The sequence below is a fragment of the Geotrypetes seraphini genome, chromosome 2 (assembly GCF_902459505.1).
Source record: "Geotrypetes seraphini chromosome 2, aGeoSer1.1, whole genome shotgun sequence".
NCBI lineage: Eukaryota > Metazoa > Chordata > Amphibia > Gymnophiona > Dermophiidae > Geotrypetes > Geotrypetes seraphini.
Window position 1 is genome coordinate 152,891,664 of NC_047085.1, and position 26,338 is coordinate 152,918,001.

Genomic DNA, 26,338 nt, shown 5'->3' on the forward strand with positions numbered 1-26,338 from the left:
CACAGTACCAGCCAGAACTTTCGATTCTTGTCCAGAATAGCTAAGAAGAAAAAATAATTAGATTGAATCAGGTTGGGTAGACTGGATGGACCATTCGGGTCTTTATCTGCTGTCAGCTAATATGTTACTATTTTTAATTCCTTGTTATATTGTACAGTTGACCAATTTTGAGAGCAGGTGATTTTGAGGGAGCAGGCAATGAGGTGATTTCCGCTGAAAAGTGCATTATGATGATTACCCTTTACTGTGATTAAGTAGTCTGGTAGCCATGTTTGTTTACTTGAATGCATATAAATAAGAGATAGGTAAATGGAAAAGAATATAATATGATACCTTTTTACTGGGCTAGCTAAATATGTTTCCTGACTAGTTTTTGGGAGCTAAAACTCCCTTCTGTTACATCTATGCCAGACAGACCAGTCCAGAATAAATGGGTTATGTCCTTCTACCAGTGGATGGAGACAGAGAAAAAATAGTCTCAAGAGCTTTGCTCTTTAAAGATATTGTGCAGCCTGGAATATTCAGTATTTTCTCTATCTCCAAGCAGATGGTGGATGGATCATACTGCTCCTTCTTAGTGCTTGTTGTCTGGTAGCTCCCAGCTGGTTAATTCCAGGTGACAGTTGAGCAGGGGTTATGCAGGTCATCTTTGCTCAAGTTATAATCTGAACTTTCTCATTGAGCTTGAATGACACCCAGAGCTTCTGGGTCCCTCACCCCTAGCTTGAGTGGCATCTAGTGGTGCCAGTTCCCTCCCTCCAGATCCACTCCTGACCACTGAGGTGACTTTGGAGTGTGAAATGAGGAAAAAAGTTATTAGAATTTCTGTGTGTGGTAGTCTCCTGAAGAACAAGTATGTATTCAGTGACGTAGTAAGGGGGAGGGCAGACTGCTCCTTGCTCCATCTTCTCAAGGGGAACCGGCACCTCTCCGCGCTCCCGTGTACCTGAAATGTTTGCCGGTGTGAGCAGCATCTTCCACTTGCTGCTCTCACACTGGCCTCATCTCTCTTCTGACGCCACTTCCTGGTTGCAAGACTAGGATGTGATATCAGAAGTGAGCCAAGGTCGGCACGAGCAGCAGGTGGAAGATGCAACTTGCACTAGCGAACATTTCAAGAGATAAGTGAGGGTGAGGTGGGTGCCCAAGCAGCAGGAAAAGGGGTACACGGAGCGGTGATGCCGGGTGCCACTGCCCCAGGTGCCAACATTCTTCAAGTTTTCAAGTTTATTTAAAAAAATTTTTTTTTTGTAAATCTTTATTGATTTTTAAACTTTGATAGTGCAATACACATACAAACTGCCTGAAAACACACTATTAACTATACAATTATTACATTAAACAATCAATTTCTCCCCTTCTTATCTTAATTATTAAAACAATAATACATATGATATGATTTCAATATTATAATGAAATAATTTAACTCCTCAAAATACGTTCACCCCCCCCCCCCCCCCCATCCTCCCTGGATGTGCAAGGACTCTAATGGAAAAAGAAAGAAAGAAACATAACCCTAATTATAATGCAATAAAATTACCGTAGTTAATGGACTCCATACATCATTAAAGGACTTATTAGTTTATTTAAAAATTTAATTTAATCGCAAAATCCAAATCCAATGCAATTTACACATAGCTATAAAATCAGAGTTAAAAGAAAGTCACATTAATCGAACCAGACAATTGGTACAATTTTAACAAAACAATACATGAGAAAAAGGGTGAAAAAAAAAAGAAAGGATTAAATACAATTCATAAACAAATAAAAAAAAGGCTAGGTAGTGAAACAAGAGGTTGGGAAAGGTTACCCGCTTAATTTTCGCTTACCAGCACTATTAGTCTACTGTAAAGTATCCTAATTTAATAGAATTTGAGTGACTCAGTTAAAGGCGTCCTTAAAAAGCCAACTTTTCAGAAGACTTTTAAACTTACTAAGTAATTTTTCTTCTCTTATTAAACGGGAGCGAGTTCAAAATTTGAGGAGCCGTAACAGAAAATATCATATCCCTTCTTGAATAAATGATTTTTAATGACGGGACTAAAAGGAAATATTTTTCTTCAGATCTTAAAGATTTTGTGGGAGTTTAAGGGATTCACTACATTTATTTATTCTTTCTGCTTCTAGTTTTTACTTCACTGAGGTAAGCCCCTATGTTATTCTTGTTTGCTGATGGACAAGAAGCTTCTGCTTATGTAATTTGTGTGTTTGGAGTTTTTAATCGCCAGTAACCAAAAATAATTATGCTGTTGCTGCCTTTCCAGTATCTGTGTTTTCAGCTTGGCAGTTTTCTTTTCCCACCATAAGCTGCCTCAAAGTATTGGCAATTTTCTTTTTTGAGGCTGAGGGGGTCAGTCACTTCTCAAGTCTACAGTGAGCATAATTTTGCCTTTTTTTGTGTGAAAAAAAGTCTCCTCTTGAGCACATGTTATGTCTAAACCGGTTCATTCTAGTTTTGTAGCTGGCAGTTTAGTAAGGTCATCGCAGTTCTTTCACTTTCACACTCTGTTTGGCTTTGTAAGTTTCTCTGCCTTTTTGTCAGCCAGTGGTTGTTGAACTACATTTCCAGTGCAATAGGTGAGACATTTGAGACAGATGGGTTATTTCCCTATAGCCGTGTGCTGCTGCAGAAGGAATTAACTCTGGATTTTTCACTCTGCCTCTGCCTCTCTAACTTTCTAGCTTCAGAGATGTCATACACAGATGTGTTTGCATGCGATATCCGCATGCATAGTATTGGTGCTGACCATAGATGTGGCTTTAGACACAGCATCTGCAGATGCTTTCACATACAGGCTGTGAAGTGATTGTGTATGGCCACCGGTGTATGTGGCCAAGCTGAGTGGTCATTGCCCTTCACAACCTCAATCCCAGGCTATTTTGGTCTTCCAGGCACTATTCTAACACCTCTGTTCTTCATTGTATGACCTTCCTGGTCTCTTGTGCTGCCAAAGATTGTTCCAGCCATTGCTGGTCCCTCTGGTTGCCACTGGTCACTCATTCATGTCACTCTCCGGACATTCTTGTAGCCAGTCCCTCTGTTTACCACCGGTCACTGATTTCCAGCCTCTCAGGTCCCCACTGTTTCTGGACACCACTGCTCCCTCTGGTTGCCAGCCTTTTGGCACCAGCTGGTCCCTCATATTCCTCTGCTGATCACCACTGGTCTCTCACATAAGTTCACTGGTCTCTCACACTGGTCTCTCTACCAGCCACTGTTAGCCCGAACTTTCCTGGTACATTGGTCTCTCCACAGACCCTCTGGTCACCGGTCACTCCCTGAGGACTCCCCTGGTCTTTCAGGCACTCCACTGAGAACTCTTTCTCTGGTCCCTTAAGCACTCTGTCTGAGCACACTCCAGGTCACTCAGATGCCCTTTCATTGGACCTCCCCTTATCATCAAGCTTGAGGGTTCTCCAGTCACTCCAAGCTCTACCAGGTAGACTCTCGCTCTGGGCTACTACTGACGTCTCTGGTTGCTGGTCTCTCAGGTCCCCTCTCTCTGAGGACTCTCCAGATCCCTCAGACACTCTCTCTCTCTGAACCCTCTACTAGTCATCAAGTCTGAGGGCTCTCCAGTCCCTCCAAGCTCTATCGGGTAGGCGAATATAGGGCAGGGTTAGGGTCTCTCATTCTCACTTACTCTGGACAGCACTGGCTAGAACTGGGCATACCAGGTGTTAGGCCAAAACCAGCATTCCTCCTTCAAAGGGTCACCCTGCTCCCGAAAAAGCTCTTGATTTTCTCTGCTTGGGACCTGTCCTTTTTAGCATCACTGCTCCCTCAGGGTGAGAAGCCAACTCCCAGCAGCCCTTGCAAGATGGTATGCAGATTAACTCTTTCTTTCAACTTCGCAGGCTCCCTCCGCTGGCCTGGGCAAGGAACTTTACCCTATCACAGCATATCCGAGCAGTTGATTTTCCAGGAGTGGCCTTGGCTGCAGCCTACTCAGTTCTATGTCTGATACAGTAGTTGCCTCTATGGTGCTAGTTGCCACAACCTATTCTTTTCACAGCAGTGGGCTGTTTCTTCAGTAGTAGTAATTTTGCTCCAACAGCTTACTATACAGCACTATCTAACTCACCTGCTTCTCTGGAACACTGGTTTTGTACATGTGCATTTACAGGAACTGCTTTTGCCACCTTAATATCTCATCTACTGTATGTTTTGGGTCAGCCTCAACTGTTTGCATAGCTTTACCTACCGCAACACCATATAAATGTAGTACATAATAGATGTTGGCAGATAAAGACCTGCACGGTCCATCCAGTCTTCCCAACAATTTTAACTCATAAGGTATGATGTGATATTATATATGCATACTGGATCTTAATTTGTCCTTGCCCAGCATTTGCCTCTGTTTAGCCACTATCAAGGCACAGACTGTAGATGTCTGTCTGGCACTGGCTTTGCTTCTCAGTTGTACTGATCTACTACCCGTTCTTTACAGAACGGGTAGTAGATCACTGGAACAAACTTCCGGTGCAAGTGGTCAAGGCCACCAGTGTACTCGACTTTAAAAATAAATGGGACATCCACGTGGGATCCCTACGGGGGTCGAGCTAAGGAACTGGGTCATTAGCACTCAGACTTGATGGGGTGGGACAGAAGAGTGGGCAGACTTGATGGGCTGTAGCCCTTTTCTGCCGTCATCTTTCTATGTTTCTATGTTTCTACTGCCATCTAATCATCACTAAGCTTATTTGGTTCTATACCTTCCATACAGGATTCCTTAGCTGCTGCTTTGATGCTAGCTCAGCAGCCTTCTCTAGGATTCTGGCGATAGTTGTTGGCTGCATGTTTCTGATAGCTTTGCCTGATAGTTTTCTTTCAGCTTCATTCTGGCTCCTTCAGTGGTACCTTATAAGAATCTATTATTCTGCAGCTTTCTTAATGAGCATGGTTTTTTGGGGGGGTTTAATCACTTGTTTGGTGTATTTCCAGTCTTACATTTTATGCAGACCTCTTTCTTTAGAGTAGAGAATGACACGGTGGCGGTTTACCCGCGGACACCGCGTTTAGCTGCGGGTGACCCGCCGAAACGGGGAACGAAAACTAGCAGTCGCTGCGGTGACGGGGACAAGGCCATTCACCGGGAAAATAGGAGCAAAGAAGCGAGATAGTTTGTGGAGATGGGACAGGGACCGAGCTCGCAGGCTTCAGTGGCTTGCACAAATTACATTGTAACGTGCCATGAAAATAAGAGGGAGGAAGGTAGATAGATAGGCCACGCGAGAGGAGCTGAAGGGTGGTAGAAAGGAACAGATGGTAAAGGAGGGAGGGAAGGGTGGTGATGGAAAGGAATAGGACAGACATTGAAGGAGGGTGGAGAGGAACAGACCCCGAAGGGAAATGTGGAAGACAGAGTGGGAAGAAGACAGATGCCAGACTATGGGGGAGCGGAGGGAAGAAGATGGGTGCTAGACCAATTTGGGGGGGGGTGAAGGGAGAGGCACAGTAACGGCAAATGGAAGACGCAGAGAGAAGACACACAGTGGATGGAAGGAATTGAATGAGAAGATGTGGAAAGCAGAAACCAGATAACAAAGGTAGAAAAAAAAAATTTATTTATTTATTTATTTTTTGCTTTAGGATAAAATAGTATATTAGTTGTATTGATAAAAATTTATAAACAAAGCCCTGCCAGCTGAACATCTCTTTCTCTAGTTCAGCAGCAGGAACTTTGATTTATAAGAAAGGAATAAGCTAAATATTACAGTACTAAGGCTTATATGGATGCAGCGGGGACGGTGACGGGGCGGTGAATGGGATGGCAGTGGCGGTGACGGGGCGGTGAAAGGAATGGCGGTGACGGGGCGGTGAAGGGATCGGCGGTGACAGGGCGGTGCAGAGGATGGTGGGCCGGGGATGGGGCGGTGACGGGGACAGATTTTTTCCCCGTGTCATTCTCTACTTTAGAGGTGACTGAGGCTTGGTAGTTTAGCTCTTCATTAAGGCATGAACCTTCACTTTTCATGTGTGCAGTATCCATAAGCTAGAGCCTTGCTGGTTATTGTGGGCCTCTCATCCTGTTTCTGATTTCCCCTGTATCTCATCACTTCGTCCATTGTTCTTGATGATGGCTTCATCAATATCTGTAGCACTTCTATAGAGTAGGCTTACTCTTAGTTACCTTTGGAACTCCCATTCGCTGATTCTGCAGTTCATTACTTCTCTGTTTTTTCTTTGTCCCGCCCTTACTGGGGTACTGCTGTGCTCCATCTCATTCTATCTGGACTGGTCTGCCACAGGCGTAATGGAAAGGAAAATTATATTTCTTTCTTAATAATTTTCTTTCCTTTAGTAATGCCAGGCCAGCCCAAAAGTCCTGCATATCTGGTTTCTGTTTTCTTCTTACAGGTAATAGTGTCTGCTTTTCACTTCCTTCACATGGATGTCTCACTACTTCTGACTCTGTGAAATACCTGTATGCCAGTTGAGTATGAGCCTCATTCTATAATGTTAATAGTATAGCTTCAGTGGTATGTTGGCTTTCATCTTTTCCAAATTGTTATTTATTTTGAAGCACCATTGCTTGGCTATTGGAAATACTGAACATTCCAAGCTGCACAATACCATTAAAGAGCAAAGTTCTTGGGACTATTTGTTTTTTTCTCTCTCCATTCCCTGGTAGATGGACATAAGTCATTCATTCTGGACTGGTCTGGCATGACTAAAGGAAAGAAAATTATCAGGTAAGAACATAATTTTCCCTTCCTCAGATCAGGACAATATGAGGTGGCGATTGTAATTGTTTTGCTTCCCCATACAGCAGATTGAGCAGATGTTTTGAATAAAGGCACCATACAGATTTAAAATGTTTAAAAGGTCATTTTACTAAGTCCATTTGCAGAGTTTTAAAACCTACCAGTCACAAGGAAATGTATTTATATCCTCATGTTATCCTTACTTGCAGTATGCTTCTGAAGAAGCAGAGTTGCTGCTGGTTGGAAATAAGTTGGATTGTGAAGTTGACAGAGAGATCACACGGCAGCAGGGAGAAAAGGTGAGTGTCAGACTGATATTAAGGGGAGGCTGGGATGCACTTTAAGCTCCTTATACTATTAGAGCAGATCCCTTGTTTATGTCCTTGAGTTTCAGCTGTGCCACAACTTGCAGCATGGCATCTTGGGAGCCTTATCAGCTGGTGATAGTACAGCTGCAGCCCATCTGAGTCCAGTCACATGATAGGATCACTTAAGATGTTCTCGACAGCTACATCTGTATCTTTCTCTTTCCTCTATTAACTGGAGCATTTTCTATTTCTATTGTAGCAGAAATAAATTTTGCATGATATACCTGCATGGCACCCCTCATACTCTGCCTTATATGTTTCTTGTGGGAAATGCTTATCAAGCTCTTACTGTACTATCTTTACAAAACCTGCAGTCTTGCTCTCTCTGAATGTTGAGAACCCAAGTGACTTTCCTGAAGGTGCTGCGAGATGTCTGAAAGAGGATTCAGCCTGTGCCAGCTTGCGTGACTTTTTATGCTGACCTCCCTCAGCTGCAATGGCATAATTACTGCAGGTTGCAGCCAAATTTAATGATGATGGCAAATAATTTTGCTGTATCATAGGGAGGTCAGATCGCTAGATCTTTTTTATTCTTTAGGCTCTTGATATCGGTGTTCTTACTTGATCTGTCTTTAGAAAGCTCAAAATTTTGAAGAGGACAATATTATTTCATAGGTCTATCAGCCTATAGATATAGGCTATGGTTTGTGCCTTGAAATGTTTAATTTATATAATTCCATTATGGTTCATGTGACTGCTCTATGTTTTGCAGCAAGCTTCTGGTTTAATTCTCTCTCTCTCTCTCATTTTTATTATCAGTTTGCACAGCAGATAACAGGAATGCGGTTCTGTGAATCAAGTGCCAAGGATAATTTCAATGTGGATGAGATATTTTTAAAACTTGTTGATGACATCCTAAAAAAGGTACACACACATTCCCTACTGAGTGTGCCCAGAAAGAACACATGATGATTTTGAAATAGTAGCTCTAAAATTAGTACAGTGTTCCCAGATGAGCTGTGATAAGTCTGTCACAGTGTGGCTGGCAGATAAGAAGCAAGTGAGTGGTCCCAGCCTTATCCTGGGACCCACCAAAGAGCCATCACTTCCAAATCCAGCTATTCCAGGATACTGTGTTTGTCCCCAAATCCTCAAATGCAGTAAACTGATATGCCCCAATGCTCAAAGCTTACCATGCCAGTACAATTTGATTTAGACTGGTTGTAGCCAGTCTAGCATGCAGGCTATTTCAGCTTGCGATGCACAAAAGGGTTCTTCTGCCTGACATTTGCGATAGCAGCCACTGAGAGCTAAATGCACTAAACGGGATTGGTAAGACCATGTGGGTCTACTCCAATCCAATTTTTGGCTGATTCTAAAAGCTATTGATACACAAAAAATTTGGCGTGGAAGGTTCATCATAATCCCTTTCTCTCCTGTCCGATTGATTGCTGTGAGTGCAACTCTCACATGCGCAGAGCCGGTAGGGGATGCTAGAACAGCTGAGAGGCAGGGGAAGCCTCCTGTCATTTAGCTGTTTGAGGCAGTAAACTTTTTTTTTTTTTTTAATGGACAGCTGATGTAGGTGTTACACATGCAAAATATCTGTCTAAAATCAAACAAACTCCCCCCTTCCCGGCTGATGACAGCCCTCCCTTATATCCCCTGATGAACAGGGACCACCCTCCCCCGCGCAACAGTGAAAATGGCAGGAGCAATGTCCACTACCTCCTGCCATGCTGGAAACCCCCCCTTCCCCCCAGAAAATTGGCAGGAGGGATGATGCCTAGTCAAAACTGATTAGCGATGATAGATAGATGATTGCTGACTTAGTGCATCTAGCTCTGAGAATCCTATGCAAATGTATTACAACGAGCTCATCAGTATTACAATGAGCATTCTGTGTAATGCATAGAGAAGAGCACTTACCTTTTAGCGTTAACATTGTTCTGGCAGGTCTGGAGCTGCAGGTAACATGAGGGTGACTTCTTGTGAAGCAGTCTGCTAGCCTTTCTAAAAGCTGCATGTGCATGTTTTCTATATGTGCGTAAAAGCTGCATCAAAAGTTGCTGTGGACCCCCACCAAAAAAAAACCCCTACCTTCCAAACTGCTGCTATAGCAAGAGGCTTTAACTGCAACACTTGTGCGCAGGTGCCAGGTACATTCCTCCCCCTTATACCACTGATTCTCAAAACTAACAGCATGCGTATAATTTGCATACTACAAGTGTTGAGCATTGCCTGATACTTTAGAAACATTGTAAAAGCAGGTGTTTTTCACCACAGTGCTGGAGTTCTGTGCATCTGACCCTTAGAGTTTCAGGCTGTCCCTAATGAATATGCATGAGAGAGATTTTCATGCACACTACCTCAGTTGTATTGGTACGCATCCATCCCATTTGTATTTATTAAGGATTCCATGAAAAGCACACAAATTTGGACCCTTGAAGATTGCAGTCGGATGCATTCATGTGTAGAGGCTTCCAGGGTAATTTTTGAATCCTGTATTGCGATTTAGTCTCTTATTTTTGTGAATGTGATTTATCAATTTGGCATATTTAAAATTGCCTTTATGGACTAGTATAGCTAAGTCTGAATCTGATTCTTGTACCGAATGAAATATATATTGCATTGATGGACTTATAGAGGAAAGATCCATGTGCTTTTATATGTTTATAGGATGCATCAGAAAAGAACAGTAAATCCTTGAGAAATCCATTCCTTCTTTATTGTCCCTCCAAACAGACTCAGAAACTGATGGGTTGTAATGCACCTCGACCAGCAGGTGGAGACTGAGACACAAACTTTTGGCTGTAGTATAAGTGGACTGTGCAGTCCCAAGTACAATCAGTCTGTTCGCAGTCTCCAGAAATACAGAAAACCCGCAAATAACTTTTTCACATGTTATTCATTGTTTTCTATTAAAAACCACCGTGAATATGGTGAAACTGTGAATAACATGGTGGGAGACCTGGTCTGTTCCTGAAAGTGAGGCAAAACACGGTTAAGAAAGTGCTAGGAATAGACGATTTTCCCTGTAATCGCTTGTAATCAGCGATTTCTCTATGCAAGCTGATGTAATTTGGGGGGAGGAGCCAGCAAGCTAAAAACCGTGAATAATCGAAACCGCAAATGCGGAGGGAGAAGTGTAATAGTAGAGGCACCAGGCAATTCAGATGGTGATAATAACTGATACATTTTGTTTGCAACAATTTTGCTATAAACATAATACTTTGTATGAACATTACAGAAAACTTTTGAAGACTTTTCTTTTTTCCAAATTCTTGGTTAATTAAATTTCTGTATATCACATTATTCTTGTATTTTCCCATAGCATAATCTTTTGTTAACCACATTGAACTAAAATGTATAAAATGGGACCTGGGTTAAAATAGTATGGGATAGTAACCTGTTCTAATGGTAGCAGAAGTTGGCAGAGGAGAATGTGGTATAGTCTTTACCTGGTTTAGTGTAGGGCTGTTGGATTTTGTTTTAATTGGCCTTCTTGTCCCTGTTTATGATGCTGGATTGAGCTTCGGGGTGCCACACTCGACTGGTCAAGTCCCTCCCCCCCATTTCCCCAAATTTTTCTTTTAGAGATGCCTCAGCTGTAAGCCTTGCTACCAATGGGGTCTGTTCAATTGTAAATTAAAGTTGTACTGAAAAAAAAAAGTCTTGAGGCAGTGCCCGTCTGAAGGAAAGCCTTCAATTAAGGTAAATTGATTTTAATTGCTAATTGTTTTTTCCCTAGGAGCAGTTTTTGCAATGAGCACTTTTAAGCTGAAAAAGTGCTCATTGTGCTCCAGGCACATGGTCGATGCGGCCGGTGCGTGCACAAAGTGCACCGGCCGCCGCGAAGGGGAATCCTCATCAGTTTCAGGTGCCAGCGAGCAGGGTTCTCCTTCACATGTGCACTGTTTGTCAGCAGCAGGCAGTGGGGAAGCCCAGGCTTCCCCTACCACCCACACCCGCCGATGGACAGGAAAAATAAGGTTTCCCTTAACGCCACTAGTGCTAGAGACACCCCAGCTTGCCTGCTTTAGCTACTGGGTCTGTTCATGCCTCATTGCCGCTGCAGGCCTCGGGGGAGTTTTTTTCAGTGGGTTTTGGCGGGAAGCTGTGTCTCCTATCTTGGCAGTGAGTCCTGCTTTGCCACCAGGGGGGCCCCAGATTTTGTTTTAGCCATATGCAAGGCTTACTTGCAGGCGGCCGGGGATCCTGTTTCTTCCCCAGGGGTCACGGGTTTTTCAGGGGGATTTTGCCTTCTGGCTCCCCTTGGCATTGGCTCCGGTCCAGTCGCCCCCTCCCCCGTCTTCATCCAAGCAGCCGCGGGTCTCATGGGACAAGGATTTTTTGTGTGTAGATACGTTTTCGCCTGATGAGGACTTGGATTCCTTGTTGGAACCCTCAAGATCCTCTTTTGGGGGGAGGGGTGCATATGAGATGGACATGTGTTTTGCTGAGACTCTGGCTGACGGGAATGTGTTGGTGGTACGCATTTTTCACCAGGAATTGCTACAGGAGCTTATCTTTTGATTTTGTCGGTTTTGCGCTTTGAGGAGGATGCAAAGGACCACCCCACATGTGGTGAACCCCCTGCTTCAGGGATCCGGTCATCTCAAAGACAATTTACGTTTTGGTCAATTTTTATGCCTCAGGCGGTTATGTACCACCATTGAAGAGTATAAGAGTCGATCAAGTACCATGTGGGTACGCTTTGAAGAACGTGGTTATCCTCGGGCCCGGATGGATTTCGGAGTGAGTTTTATAAGTTGTTGATGACGGATGTAGCGCCAATACTGGCCGAGGTTTATAATCTGAGTGTTGCTAAGGGCTTTCTTCCTCGCTACGTAAATCTAGCGTCTATTATAGTTCTCCCGAAGCCTGGCAAGGACCCTCTTTTACCAGAATCGTATCGTCCTATCTCATTGTTGAATTACGAGGCGAAGCTTTTGGCTAAACTTTTGGCTAACCGCCTGGCGCGTGTTTTGCCATCGGTGGTCTCGGACTCTCAGGTGGGGTTTGTGCGAGATAGACCGGTGGCTAAGAATATCCGGCGCATCTTGTTGGCGTTAGAACGGGTGGGACAGGACGATAGCCCCGCCATGCTCATCAGTTTTGATGCGGAGAAGGCCTTCGATAAGGTGCGGTGGGGTTATCTTTTTGCGGTGCTGAGGACGTACGGTTTGGGCCCCTTCTTTTTTGGTGCAATCCAGGCACTGTATAGTGATCCAGAGGCACGGATTTTAGTTAATGGGGCTTGCTCGGGTTTCTTTCCTATCGGCCGAGGGACTCGCCAGGGCTGTCCCTTGTCGCCGCTCTTGTTTGTGCTTTCTTTAGACCCTCTACTTCGGGAGCTTCAGGCAAATGCGGATATTCGGGGATTGGTCCTGGGTAATTCACATTTTAAACTGGCGGCGTTTGCGGATGATCTCTTGGTCTTTTTAACGGACCCGCAGCATTCCTTGCCCATATTGTTGGAAAGTCTTCGGGAATACGGGGATTTCTCTGGCTTCACCTTGAACTTTGCGAAATCTGAGGCACTGGCTTCCTCGGTGCATCTTCAGAGGTTGTGGGGGGATAGTTTCCCGTTGCGCTGGGCTGACACCTCTTTTAGATATCTGGGGATTAGGCTGACGATGGATGTGGCCCAATTGTATCGTCTTAACGTCGATAAACTCCTGGCGGATACTAAACTGTTGCTAGCCAAATGGCAGGCGTTGCCGCTGTCTCTGTTGGGGAGAATTCACTTATTTCGTATGGTGGTATTCCCGAGGTGGCTTTACGTTCTTCAGACTCTTCCCCTTTCTTTGTTACAGAGGGACATTCGTTCCCTTACCTCCTTATTGATCCGGTTTTGTTGGGGTGGTCGTAGACCTAAACTGAAATGGTCCCTGTTGGTGGGGCCTGCCCACGGGGGTGGTTTGGGGGTGCCTGACGTCAGGGTTTATAACCAGGCCTGTTTGCTTCGTCATCTTAGTGATTGGGTGTTGGGTACCTCCTATTATACGGATATCTCTTTGGAGCGGGATCATTTCTATCCTCTTCATCTCTTGTATCTCCTCCATGCCCCATTGTCTAAACTGCCGAGACCCTGTAAGCGTAGTATTTTGTTTCGGTCCTTGTGGACAGTGTGGCATCAAATCCTTCGGTTGTGGAATCAGGACTCTCACTCTAGTGTATTTTTACCGTTGGTGGGGAATTTAGCCTTCCCTCCGGGGGTTGGACCTACTGTGTTCGGTCGCTGGAGGGCGCGGGGGGTGGAACAGTTGCGGCATGTTCTGCGGGATGATGGGTCTCTCTTACCTTATGCTGAGTTGGTGGGGAGGGGGGTCCCTGAGATTGGCCTTTCATTTGCTTATTGTCAACTCAGTCACTATGTGGCTTCCCTTCAGGGGACTTCCCTGCAGGGGGATTTTGGGACCCAGCTCTGTACTTTTTTGGCTGCGGATCCTGATACTAGGGTCTCTATATCTGCTTTGCATGGCCGGATTCTGGCTCTTTGCCCGCCTAGGGTTTTCCCTAGTATTTTGGAGGCATGGCAGCGGGACTTGGGTAGGGACTTGGGGGACAATTTCTTGTTAAAAACCCTGAAACGAACTGCGGGCTTGGTACATAGTGCTGAGTTACGTGAATGTCACTTTCGAACTGTCCTGCGGGCCTACGCTTCCCAGAGTCAGGCTTACCATATGGGTTGTATTGATACTCAGTTATGTATCCGCTGTTCGGTGGAGGTAAATTCTTACTTTCATGGTCTTTGGAGTTGTGAGGGGATTCAGACCTTCTGGACGGAGATGGCCTCCTTTTTACAGGGCTTGTTGCGGACCCCTGTGCCAGTATCCGTGCAGTCTATGCTGTTTGCCCATTTTTCAGTCTTGCATATGTACAATTCTAATGAAAAATTATTTCTTAGTAAATGTTTTATTTTAGGGAAGAAATGTATCTTGTGTTGCTGGCTGTCTTCTGAACCACCTTCATTTTGGTACTGGAGGAATCGCCTCCATGAACTTATGGGTTGGGAGGCCCGTTTGGCTCGTTCTTCTCGACGCCGGAGCAGAGACTTTGTTTCCACTTGGACTCCATATTTGAACATTTTGACTCCTGAGAGTCGTAGCCGGGTCTTGAATAGACTCCACCTCTGAAACTGTGCTTATGGGTGTCTCTGCTGTTCCCTGCTTACGAGTTTTCTGTATCTGTGGGGGGATGGGGAAGGGGGGTGGGGGGGTGGGGCTTCTTCGTTGGGGGGGGGTATGGTGGGTCCGGGGAGGACATAAGAGTCCAGTCCTCCGCGGGTGTTTGATGAAAATGCATACCATGGTTGTTATTGCTGTTGTATTTACTGTTGCTTAATAAAATAGATTTGAACATAAAAAAAAAAAAAAAAGGCATTTAAGCGGGCTCTATATGCCCAACGGCCCCTTCTACTAGCATAACCCTTCTTTAGTGTGCGTGTTGTGTTATACCCAAAAGGCCTTTTGCATTAAAAAAATTATTTTACAATATTGGCATATTTTGCAAACGGTTCACCCCCAGTTTGAATCCATGCCACGATTTGCTTATGCAAGGGGGAAAAATTTGGGAGATCTTATAACTAGGTCCCAGTTCAGCAGAGCAGTGAGACAGGAACAAGACATACAGGGCAGTCATAAAGGATGTTGGTCATGTTATGTATGTTCTCACGCCTTGGTGACATCTCAGGTTTGCCATCGTCGTTTACACTATCAGCACAATTTGACTGGGTTAACAAATTGCAACACGCAAGGAGTAGTATATTTGATTCAGTGCTCATACCCTTTATTTTACATTGGATATACAGTTCTCTCTGTGCGCACCCGTATCATTGAACATTTAAGTAAAATTAGAAGGGGTGAAGAGGGTTTCCCCCTTAGTTAATCATTGGGTGAGGCAAAGTCATTCCTTACAGGATTTGAAGTTTGTAGTTTTGGAGGAGATGTCCCTGCCCCTGGGAGGTAATATGGCAGTCAGACTGTGGAGGAGGGAGCAGGAATTGATTTTTAAATGGCAGACAGTCGAACCCATGGGGTTAAATAGAGAAGTAGAATGGTGAGCTTTCTTGGGATCATGATTTAACCAGGGTGGTCCAGGTTGGTGGTTTTTTTCTTTAAAATTACTTTTAATGTTTGTGATTGAAATTATGTGAGGAGCATTGACCTATCAGGAGGGCAGGAGGTAGAATTTAGATGGGTCACATCCTGATTGGGTGGATGTTGTATAAAAGGGGTGGAGTTTGTAGAGTCAGCGTCTTAGCAAGAGCGGTTGAAGTAAAAACAGGTACTGTATGTCAGCGTGTGCTAGAATTTTATATAAGAGTAGTAGAGATAAATTAGTTAGAACATTGGGTATACTGTTTGGATTGTTTTTATGTTTTGCAGACATGGTGAGGGCAGAATTAAGTTTGTGTTGCTGCGGGTTCTCTGAGGCAGCATGGCGAAACGCGTCAGAACCTGTTGAACCCCCTGCATTAAAAGCTAAGTCTGTTTTTGAAGTTGAGCATTTAAAAAGACAAAAAGTATTTTAAAAAGATCAAAAAAATGAGAGAGTATTATACTTATAGATATTACAGGGACCAGTGCAATGATTGAGAATTGAGCCGTATCAGTAGTGGGCTAAAAAAGTTTGCTTACCCAGCAGTCTCATAAGCTAAAAACGGTTCTCTGAGCACTGAGAAGTGTTAGAAAGTGTGTGTTATCACCTGTGTGCACATTAGTTCATATATGTTTGCAGTTTAGTGCACTTGGGACAATTAATTATTCCTGAATATATATTTGGGTATAAAATAAACTCACCAGGATGTTTGGAAAAAAACACCCAGTTGTGCAGGAAAATCGAATTGAATCGAAAAATCGATTCAATAGGCTGAATCGAATTGAAATATTTTTTCCTGAATCGGGCAGCACTAGTAACTACAGGCCAGTTATTTTGACATCAGTGGTAGAGGAAATGAAAGCAAAGCTATCTTAAATCTGGCAGCTTGTAGGATTTGAAAAAGCACAGCTTTACCAAAGGACATCAAATAAAGCAAATCTGACCAATTTCTTTGACTGGGTGAAAGAGACAAATATGACAGATGATATGATTAGGTGTGGTAGGTTTTAGATTTCATGAAAGCTTTGACAAGATTCCACATAGAAGGTTCATAAGTGTCCTGAGTAGCCTATGTCCCCAGTACTGCTGACTCATTTAGAAATAGTCATATTAAGGCAGAGAACAGCGATAACTTCTCTTATGAGCCTTTCTAATGGAGACAACATAAAAATGCTCTAAAAAGGCTGGAGAAATTGTTCAGTGCTTGCAGTTAAGATTCAGAGCAAGAATAGAATACAGCCATACATTGAAGATTCATAAATCCAAAGATGTTCTACACAACAGAAGATTACAGTGAAGTGAAAAAATATCTGCTCTCCCCCCCCCCCAACTCCCGATTTTCCCTATTGCACACATCACAATGGTTGTTTTTAAATTACCACCTCATTTATTTAAAGGAACAAAAAGTTATCCATTTCAACACCCATATGAAAAATAACTGCCCCCTAATCTTAATAACTGGTTGCACCAACTTTAGCAGCAATAATTGCAAACAAACACTTCCTAAAATTGGATATCATAAGAACATAAGAACATGCCTCCGCTGAGGCAGACCATAGGTCCATCCTGCTCAGCGGTCCGCTCCCGCGGCGGCCCATCAGGCCCATTGCCTGAGCAATGGTCTATACCTATCTATACCCCCCAATCCCTTTTTCTTCTAGGAATCTATCCAAACCTTCTTTGAAACCATTTAATGTTTTATCCCAGGACAAGCAGGCAGGTATTCTCACTAGTGGGTGATGTCATCAGACAGAGCCCCGGTACGGACGTCTCACAAGCACGTGTTGCTTGTAGAAACTTAAAAGTTTCTAGATGCCCACACCGCGCATGCGCCGGTGCCTTCCCGCCCGGAGGTCCGGGCGTGTCTCCTCAGTTCTTTTCTTTCCGCGGAGCTGAGAAGTTCAACTTCATCATGCGCTAGCTGAATTCAGTTAAATTTGCCTTCCTTGTCCGCGTTTTCGCTTTCTTTTAATTACAGTTAACAGTACTTTTCTTTTTCAGTAAAAAAAAAAAAAAAAAAAGAAGATTATTTCCTCCGGCGGGTCGAACGGGCCGGCCACGTGGCTCAGGCCCACTGGCTTCGACCTCGCGGCGGAGATTTTCCGGCCTATGTCCCGGCCAATCACCGGGTTTAAAAAGTGCAGCAAGTGCCAACGCGCGATTTCACTCACGGACCCTCACCGGCGCTGTTTGCAGTGTTTGGGCCCTGACCACATTCCGAAATCGTGCAGGCCTTGCTCTACCCTTACGGCACGCTCATTCAAGCGGCGTTGCCTATTGTGGGAATCGATGTTCAAGATGGACGCAGCCAAGGATCCCTCAGCCTCCACTTCATCTGATACCTCCCCGGTTCGGGCGAAACCGGTATCGACCCCTCCTGCATCGAGTGTGGTGAAACCGGCATCGTTCATCCCGACACCATTCACGAGCTCGACGTCGGTGCCTGCCCCGGTCTCCTCGGTTCAGGTACCTCTTCCTTCCACAGTGCCACCAGTGGTCATCAAAGTGCCGAAAGCTACTAAGCAGAAGCACTCGACCTCGAAGGAGCGCGATGACCGTGCAGGAGGACCCCCTTTCGGTGCGGATCCCTCCTTATCGGCTTCGCTACGGTCCATGCTGGAAGCTCAATTCGTTGAGCTCATGCAGACCATCGGACCCGGGCTCATCGCTGCCATACAGGGTGACCTCCCGGTACCGGTCCAAAGGGGCGGTCCGCCCCCTCCCCCTCCTCCACGCCGTTCGACCTCGAAAACCGACGAGGACGAACGGGGGAGGGCGGCGATGCCCATGCGGCAAGCCTCGCTTACCGATATGCCGCCATTAGAGCCCATTACGCCTCCGCGCCAACATGGGACCAGACCTCCGATCGATACTCAAAGCCCTGGGCATAGTCAGGAAGAGTTCTTCCGTACTCCTTACCAGACTTGGGTAGCATCGCAAGAATCCGCACCGCAACCCCAGTTGCGATCCACCGCTTCCAGCCCTATCCACCACTTGGGGGCCTCGGGAGACCATGCGATGCACAGACGATCCCGATCCCCGTCCCGCCACCGAGACGGGCACCGATCAAGACACTCATCCTGGCACTCTTCACGCCATTCGGAGGTGTCACCGCAGAAAAAACTGCAACGTATGGGATACTCCTCATCAGAGGTGTCCCCTCCGGAGGGACCGGAATACGAGGAGACACCCGTACCCGATTCTCCTTGCCACTCCCCGATGTCCATGGACCCGGAGGCCTCCTCCTCCTCCTCCAGCCCGTCCCACAGACCGACGCTGGCGGATCAATTGTCTTTCTCATCATTCCTCCGACAAATGGCGGATGATCTGGATGTGACCCTTGACACGGGCTCCCGATACTCCAAAGAGTATCTGGACACCATGCATTTACCTAACCCTCCAACGGAGTCGCTTCGGCTCCCCCTGCATAAATTGCTGGATCAGACCTTCATGCAGTGTTTCGAAACACCGTACTCCATACTGGCGATTCCCAGCAAACTCGATGCTCGATACCGCATCGTGCACCATAAAGGGTTTGAGGGCCCTCAACTCTCCCACCAATCCCTACTGGTCGAGTCCTCTCTTAAACGCTCTCATCCCTCCCAGGTCTATGCCTCTGTACCGCCGGGCCGAGAGGGGAGAACGATGGACAAATTTGGTAGAAAATTCTATCAAAACTCCATGATGGCGTCACGGGTGCTGAACTACAATTTCTTTTTCTCTTCCTATCTGGAGTTCTTCTTGCCGGTGCTCCGCAAGTTCACTCCGTTCATAGACACCCAAGCTCGATTCGAGTTCGAGGAAGTGGTAGCCTCCCTCTCCCAATTACGCCTCCAGCTGATGCAATCCTCCTTCGATGCATTCGAACTCTCGGCACGTGCTGCCGCAAGCGCGGTAGCCATGCGTCGCCTGGCATGGCTCCGTACAATCGATATGGATCCCAACCTCCAGGACAGACTCGCCAACGTACCATGTGCGGGAGCTGACCTGTTCGATGAGTCTATCGAAACTGTTACCAAGAAGCTGTCGGATCATGAAAAATCTTTTCAATCCATCCTGCGGCCCAAACCCAAACCTCAACAGTCTCGACCTTCCAGGCCACCCCTGATTTACCAGCGGCGTTACATGCCCAGACAAACGCCTGCTGCGAGACAACCTGCGAAGAGACAACCTCCCCAGAAGTCTCAGCAAAAACCTCAGCCACCGGCTGCACCTAAGGCTCCCCAGCCCTTTTGACTCCCCTCCCGGGAGCATAACCGACACCGTTCTGCACTCAGCCTCTCCCATAGGGGGCCGCCTCCATCTTTTTTACCATCGATGGGAGGCCATAACCAGGGACCTATGGGTCCTTACCATCATAAGAGAAGGATACTCTCTTCAATTCCATCGGGTCCCCCCGGACCATCCTCCAAGAGAGTATCCTTCAAGCTCGACGCAGACCGCCCTTCTTCTTCAGGAAGTCCAAACCTTACTTCAGCTTCGGGCTGTCGAGCCGGTCCCGTCAGACCAATTGAACCGAGGGTTTTACTCCCGGTACTTCCTCGTCCCGAAGAAAACGGGCGACCTGCGACCCATTTTAGACCTTCGGGCCCTCAACAAGTTTCTGGTCAAAGAGAAGTTTCGCATGTTGACTTTGGCTTCTCTATACCCCCTCCTCGAGCAGAACGACTGGTTATGCTCCCTGGATCTCAAGGAGGCCTACACTCACATCCCCATTCACCCGGCCTCCCGAAAGTTCCTCAGATTTCGGGTGGGAAATCTGCACCTACAGTATCGAGTGCTACCATTCGGCCTATCTTCGTCCCCCAGAGTCTTCACAAAGTGCCTGGTGGTAGTGGCCGCGGCACTCCGGGACAGGGGTCTACAGGTGTTCCCATACCTCGACGACTGGCTCATCAAGGCCCCGTCAGCCCCAGAGGTCACTTCGGCGGCCTTGGCTACAACCTACTTCCTCCAGAATTTGGGCTTCGAGATCAACTTTTCCAAGTCTCATCTACAACCCACCCAGTCCCTCCCCTTCATCGGAGCGGTCCTGGACACCACCCGACTCCGAGCATTCCTGCCTCTGCAACGCATGGAGTCTCTTCTTCATCTCTGCCAGTCGGTGTCTACTCGCCAAACCCTACCGGCGAGACAACTGATGGTGCTCCTGGGCCATATGGCCTCCACAGTACATGTGACACCCTTTGCCAGACTCCATCTCAGGATCCCCCAGTGGACCCTGGCATCACAGTGGAATCAGACGTCCGATCCACTATCCAAACACATCTTAGTCACACCTGCTCTTCGGCAGTCTCTACTTTGGTGGATGACCTCTTCGAATCTATCCAGAGGTTTGCTGATGCACTCTCCCCCCCATCAGAAAGTTCTCACAACCGATTCGTCGAATTATGCATGGGGGGCCCACCTGGATGGTCTCCGCACCCAAGGATTCTGGACCAGTGCGGAAAGACTACACCAAATCAATCTACTGGAACTCAGAGCCATCTTCAATGCGCTCCAAGCTTTCCAACACCTACTTCACGACATGGTGATCCTCATTCGCACAGACAATCAGGCCGCCATGTATTATATCAACAAGCAAGGAGGCACGGGCTCGGCCCTCCTTTGCCAGGAAGCTCTACGAGTCTGGGACTGGGCGGTGCGCCACAACGCCTTCCTCAGAGCAGTCTACATTCAGGGGGAGAACAACGTCTTAGCAGACAAACTGAGTCGTCTACTACAACCGCACGAATGGACTCTCCATTCCAGCCCCCTTCACCAAATCTTCACACAGTGGGGGACGCCTCAGATAGACCTCTTTGCGGCTCCCCACAACTCCAAACTGCCTCAGTTTTGCTCCAGGATCTACACCCCTCATCGCCTCGAGGCAGATGCTTTTCTACTGAACTGGGGGAAACGATTTCTATATGCATTCCCACCATTCCCGCTGATCCAGAAGACTCTGGTCAAGCTGAAACTCGAACAGGCCACCATGATCCTAATAGCTCCTCGGTGGCCCAGACAACCTTGGTTCTCCCTCCTACTTCAACTCAGCAGCAGGGAACCAGTACCACTTCCAGTGTTTCCTTCACTACTTACTCAACATCAAGGATCACTGCTTCATCCCAACCTGCAGTCTCTCCACCTGACAGCTTGGTTCCTCTCAACGTAACCCCTCACCAATTCTCTCAAGAAGTGAGGGAGGTCTTGGAAGCTTCCAGGAAGCCCGCCACTCGACAATGCTACTCCCAGAAATGGACTAGATTCTCCTCATGGTGTGTTTCTAAATCAAAGGAACCTCAGCGAGCTTCCTTATCCTCCGTGCTGGACTATCCCCTACACCTATCTCAATCCGGGCTCAAGTCTACATCCATACGAGTCCACCTGAGCGCTATTGCGGCGTTCCACCAGCCCCTACAAGGGAAACCCCTCTCGGCCCATCCGGTGGTCGCCAGATTTATGAAAGGACTCTTCCATGTTAACCCTCCTCTCAAACCACCCCCAGTAGTTTGGGACCTCAATGTAGTCCTTTCCCGTCTCATGAAGCCCCCGTTTGAACCACTCAACAGGGCCCCTCTTAAGTATCTCACCTGGAAAGTGCTTTTCCTGGTAGCCCTTACGTCCGCTCGCAGAGTCAGCGAACTCCAGGCATTGATGGCGGATCCACCATTCACAGTATTCCATCATGACAAGGTGGTCCTCCGCACTCACCCGAAATTCCTGCCTAAGGTGGTCTCAGAATTTCATCTCAACCAATCCATTGTACTTCCAGTATTCTTCCCTAAGCCCCATTCTCACCACGGAGAATCGGCCCTTCACACTCTAGACTGTAAACGTGCGTTGGCTTTCTACCTGGATCGCACCAAGCCACACAGAACCACTCCTCAACTTTTTGTCTCCTTCGACCCTAATAAGTTGGGAAGACCCGTATCAAAGCGCACCATCTCTAATTGGATGGCGGCTTGTATCTCTTTCTGCTATGCCCAGGCTGGATTATCACTTCCTTGTAAGGTCACAGCCCATAAGGTCAGAGCAATGGCAGCCTCAGTAGCATTCCTCAGATCAACACCAATCGAGGAAATTTGTAAGGCTGCCACCTGGTCCTCGGTTCACACATTCACCTCACATTATTGTCTGGATACTCTCTCCAGACGGGATGGACAGTTTGGCCAAACAGTATTGAAAAATGTATTCTCTTAAGTCGCCAACTCCCCCTCCATCCCACTGAGGTTAGCTTGGAGGTCACCCACTAGTGAGAATACCTGCCTGCTTGTCCTGGGATAAAGCAATGTTACTTACCGTAACAGTTGTTATCCAGGGACAGCAGGCAGCTATTCTCACGTCCCACCCACCTCCCCTGGGTTGGCTTCTCAGGCTAGCTACCTGAACTGAGGAGACACGCCCGGACCTCCGGGCGGGAAGGCACCGGCGCATGCGCGGTGCGGGCATCTAGAAACTTTTAAGTTTCTACAAGCAACACGTGCTTGTGAGACGTCCGTACCGGGGCTCTGTATGATGACATCACCCACTAGTGAGAATAGCTGCCTGCTGTCCCTGGATAACAACTGTTACGGTAAGTAACATTGCTTTCTTGTCTACAACAGCCTCTGGAAGCGCGTTCCATGTGTCCACTACCCTCTGAGTGAAAAAGAACTTCCTAGCGTTTGTTCTAAACCTGTCCCCTTTCAATTTCTCCCAATGCCCCCTTGTGCTTGTGGTGCCCCTTAATTTGAAAAATCTGCCCCTGTCTACTTTTTCTATGCCCTTCAGGATCTTGAAGGTTTCTATCATGTCTCCTCTAAGTCTTCGCTTTTCCAGGGAGAAAAGTCCCAACTGCTTCAATCTGTCAGTATATGGGAGATTTTCCATTCCCTTTATCAGTTTGGTTGCCCTTCTTTGTACTCCCTCAAGTACCGCCATGTCTTTCTTGAGGTACGGCGACCAGTACTGGACACAGTACTCCAGATGCGGCCGTACCATTGCACGATACAGCGGCATGATGACTTCCTTTGTCCTGGTCGTAATACCCTTTCTTTCACATTGCTGTTGAGGAATCTTGGCCACTCTTCTTTGCAAAATCGGTTTAATTCATACACACTCATAGGTTTTCATATGTAAACTGTTTGTTCTAGTTCCTGCCAAAGTTTCAAGTTTTATTAAGGTTTGTTGTACACACAATGTCAAATACTTCAGTGCCTAAAACATTTTAAAAATAGGAGACAAAACAAAATAGTTTTATACAATTAAATACAAAGTGTATATGTACAAATAAATAACTGGTACAGAAGGTAAGGGGGATGAACTACAATCTTTAAAGAAAGAGAAGAATCATTTAAGGAAAAACACACATAAAAGGATATAAAAGCAAAAAGAAGCATAGGAAAGAAGGAAGAGAAGTTTGCAACCTATTCTTAGGTCTAATTAAAATCTAAGTTTTAGATCATGAGATTTAATGATTACAGTGTGTCAGATTTGAAATTTGTATCCTGCCAGAGCTGGTATTAGACCACGAACCTGAGCTAGGATTTAACAGAGAGAGGAAAAGTATTTTTTGTTTACATCACAGCACCAGTTTGGGTAGGAGAGGGCAAAGGGGGTGAAGAGGCTGTAAAATAACCTGCAAACATATATGAACTAATGTGCACACAGGTGATAACACACACTTTCTAACACTTCTCAGTGCTCAGAGAACCGTTTTTAGCTTATGAGACCGCTGGGTAAGCAAACTTTTTTAGCCCACTACTGATACGGCTCAATTCTCAATCATTGCTCTGGTCCCTGTAATATCCATAAGTATAATACTCTCTCACTTTTTTTGATCTTTTTTAAAAACTTTTTGTCTTTTTAAATGCTCAACTTCAAAACAGACTTAGCTTTAGCCTGCCTAACACCACTTCTGGTGTTTGCCACATCTATTTGGCCTAAAGCAGCTACCTAGTCGCAATTCCTGTGCCTTTTATTTTAGTGTCGGTAGGTGGTTAAACTTTGCTGTTTTTTGCCATTTTTAATGGCGTTTTTTCAATTAATTTAGGTGCCGGCAGGGCTCCTACAGACGCCTAAGTTTAGGCGCCAGTTTTAGAATTTTCCCCTTAAATGCCTAGCTGAAGCACCTACAATTAGATGAATGAGCAGTAGACTTGAGATTAGATGCCTCAAAATCAGGCACTTAATTTTGGTTTAAATTTTGCTGAAATAGATATCTTCATGTTCAATTGCCTAGTTCCAAGTGCTCGACTTCCTATGAAAATTGATATGCATACTGCAGATTTTTTTTTTTTTTTTTTTACAGGAGCACTTCTGACAGTCAAATTTTAAATATTTGATTCTTTAGGTACTTGTGGGGAAGTAAGGAGGGGAGGATTTTACAGCAACACTATAATTTTACATTTAGATGATAAAATAGCTATATTGTGGATTATTACAAAAACAATTTTTTTCATATCTCCTTACAATTTCAGATGCCCCTGGACCTCATGAGGAATGAATTATCAAATAGCATCCTATCCCTTCAGCCAGAGCCTGAAATCCCACCAGAACTGCCCCCTCCTCGGCCTTCTGTCCGTTGCTGCTGATCTGAAGCAGGGAAGAAACCTTTATGGTTCTACTGCACTACAATCACTGGGAGTAGTTTTCATGTTGCACTTTCTTATCCGAGTCAGAGCTACACACCTACACATAAACTTGTAAATATGGGGACACGGTCTTGTGAGGATCTTCATCACAATAGTCCTGTACTTTCTTCCCCTACTCTTATCTGGTGCAGCATACATTGAATTTGGGTACAGCTTTACTCTGAAACACATGGTGAAACCACCGGGGACAAAGGCTGAACTCCCAGCATGAAGGAGCAGAGACTGACAGCCACGTGTGGTCTCAACTGGCTGATTAAAAATGAATAGACGCTATTCCCATATTAAGGTTGAAGTATATATATGGTGCTTTGCTAACTGTTTTATAAATTGACTCCTAAAACAGATGCCTTTGTGAACAGAGCTTCCACAAGCAATATGTTTCTTTGTAATATATCTATATAAAATATATATATAAATATAACTCAAAAAATTTCTTACTATAGTATCTTTTAACTACTGGCTCTGCATTGAAGCAGTATGTTTCCAGCAGTTTCTTAATGTTTGGTTTGTTTAAAGGATTATTTATTAGTATGGTATTGGATGAGAGACTCTTCATGTCCCCAGGTTCCTGTCCAGTTCTCAGCAGTATTTGGATGCAAGTATCGTGTTTCCTTAGGTTTTACAAGATAAGAAATAGGGTCAACATAATTTGGCAATAGAATTTCTTTTTAATCATCTTTTTAAGGTGCCCCAAGAAAACATGAAAAGCAATGCAATTTTCCTAACTTAGCAACTAATTCTGCTTTAAAACATTTTGAATATAAGAATGAAAAACCATTTTGCTGGATTGAGGAATGCCTGCATCCGCCTGTAGCATCATTTATTTTGGTTTTTTTTTTTTTAATTGGTAAACGAAAATGCTTATACTTTGTTCTTCCTTTTTGTGAATGCATCCCTGATAAGGATGTGGTGATGTGTGAGTTTTTTCTCAGATGATAATGAATTTGTAAACTTTTCTTTAGCTGGGTCTTAGTAAACCATAGTCTTGGATTGGAATAACTTGATGTGTCCTGAGCATTGTGGTTTTGAAAAACCATTGTGATCTTTCTAAACTAATGAAGTGCAAATAAAATTTTGTATTTATGACTGACATTGAGGTGGTACACTCTTTATCCTGAGAGAGCTGATTTTTTGTTTTGATAATGCTCCAGTGACATGGATCGGGCTGAATATAGTAGAAACATAGAAGATGACAGCAGATAAGGGCCATAGCCCATCAGATCTGCCCACTCTACTGACCCACTCCCAAGTCTACTATCCTAGGAATCCCACTCCTGGTGACAGGTTCCCTTGGCTTAACCCTCTAAGGGATCCCACATGGGCATCCCATTTGCTCTTAAATTCTTGCACACTGTTTGCCTCGATCACCTGCACCGGGAGCTCGTTCCAAGAATCAAACACTCTCTCGGTAAAAAAATATTTCCTGGTGTCGCCATGAAATTTCCCGCCTCTGAGTTTGAGCGGATGCCCTCTTGTGGCTGAGGGTCCTTTGAGAAAGAGAATCTCTTCTTCCATCTCGATACGGCTGGTAATATATTTAAACGTCTCAATAATGTCTCCTCTCTCCCTACGTTCCTCGAGTGAGTACAGCCGCAAATTTTT

The 26,338-nt window shown here is 45.5% G+C and overlaps 1 protein-coding gene across 1 annotated transcript in view; it reads left to right on the plus strand.

The window, feature by feature from the left end:
• Positions 1-25,828, plus strand: part of RAB12 (RAB12, member RAS oncogene family) — a 67,677-nt gene extending 41,849 nt beyond the window's left edge. The window contains exons 4-6 of the mRNA XM_033934038.1: positions 6,918-7,007; positions 7,836-7,940; positions 24,563-25,828. Coding sequence (XP_033789929.1) covers positions 6,918-7,007; positions 7,836-7,940; positions 24,563-24,676 — 309 coding nt within the window. The 3' untranslated portion in view covers positions 24,677-25,828. The remainder of the gene's footprint in view (positions 1-6,917; positions 7,008-7,835; positions 7,941-24,562) is intronic.
• The last annotated feature ends 510 nt before the right edge of the window (positions 25,829-26,338 follow it).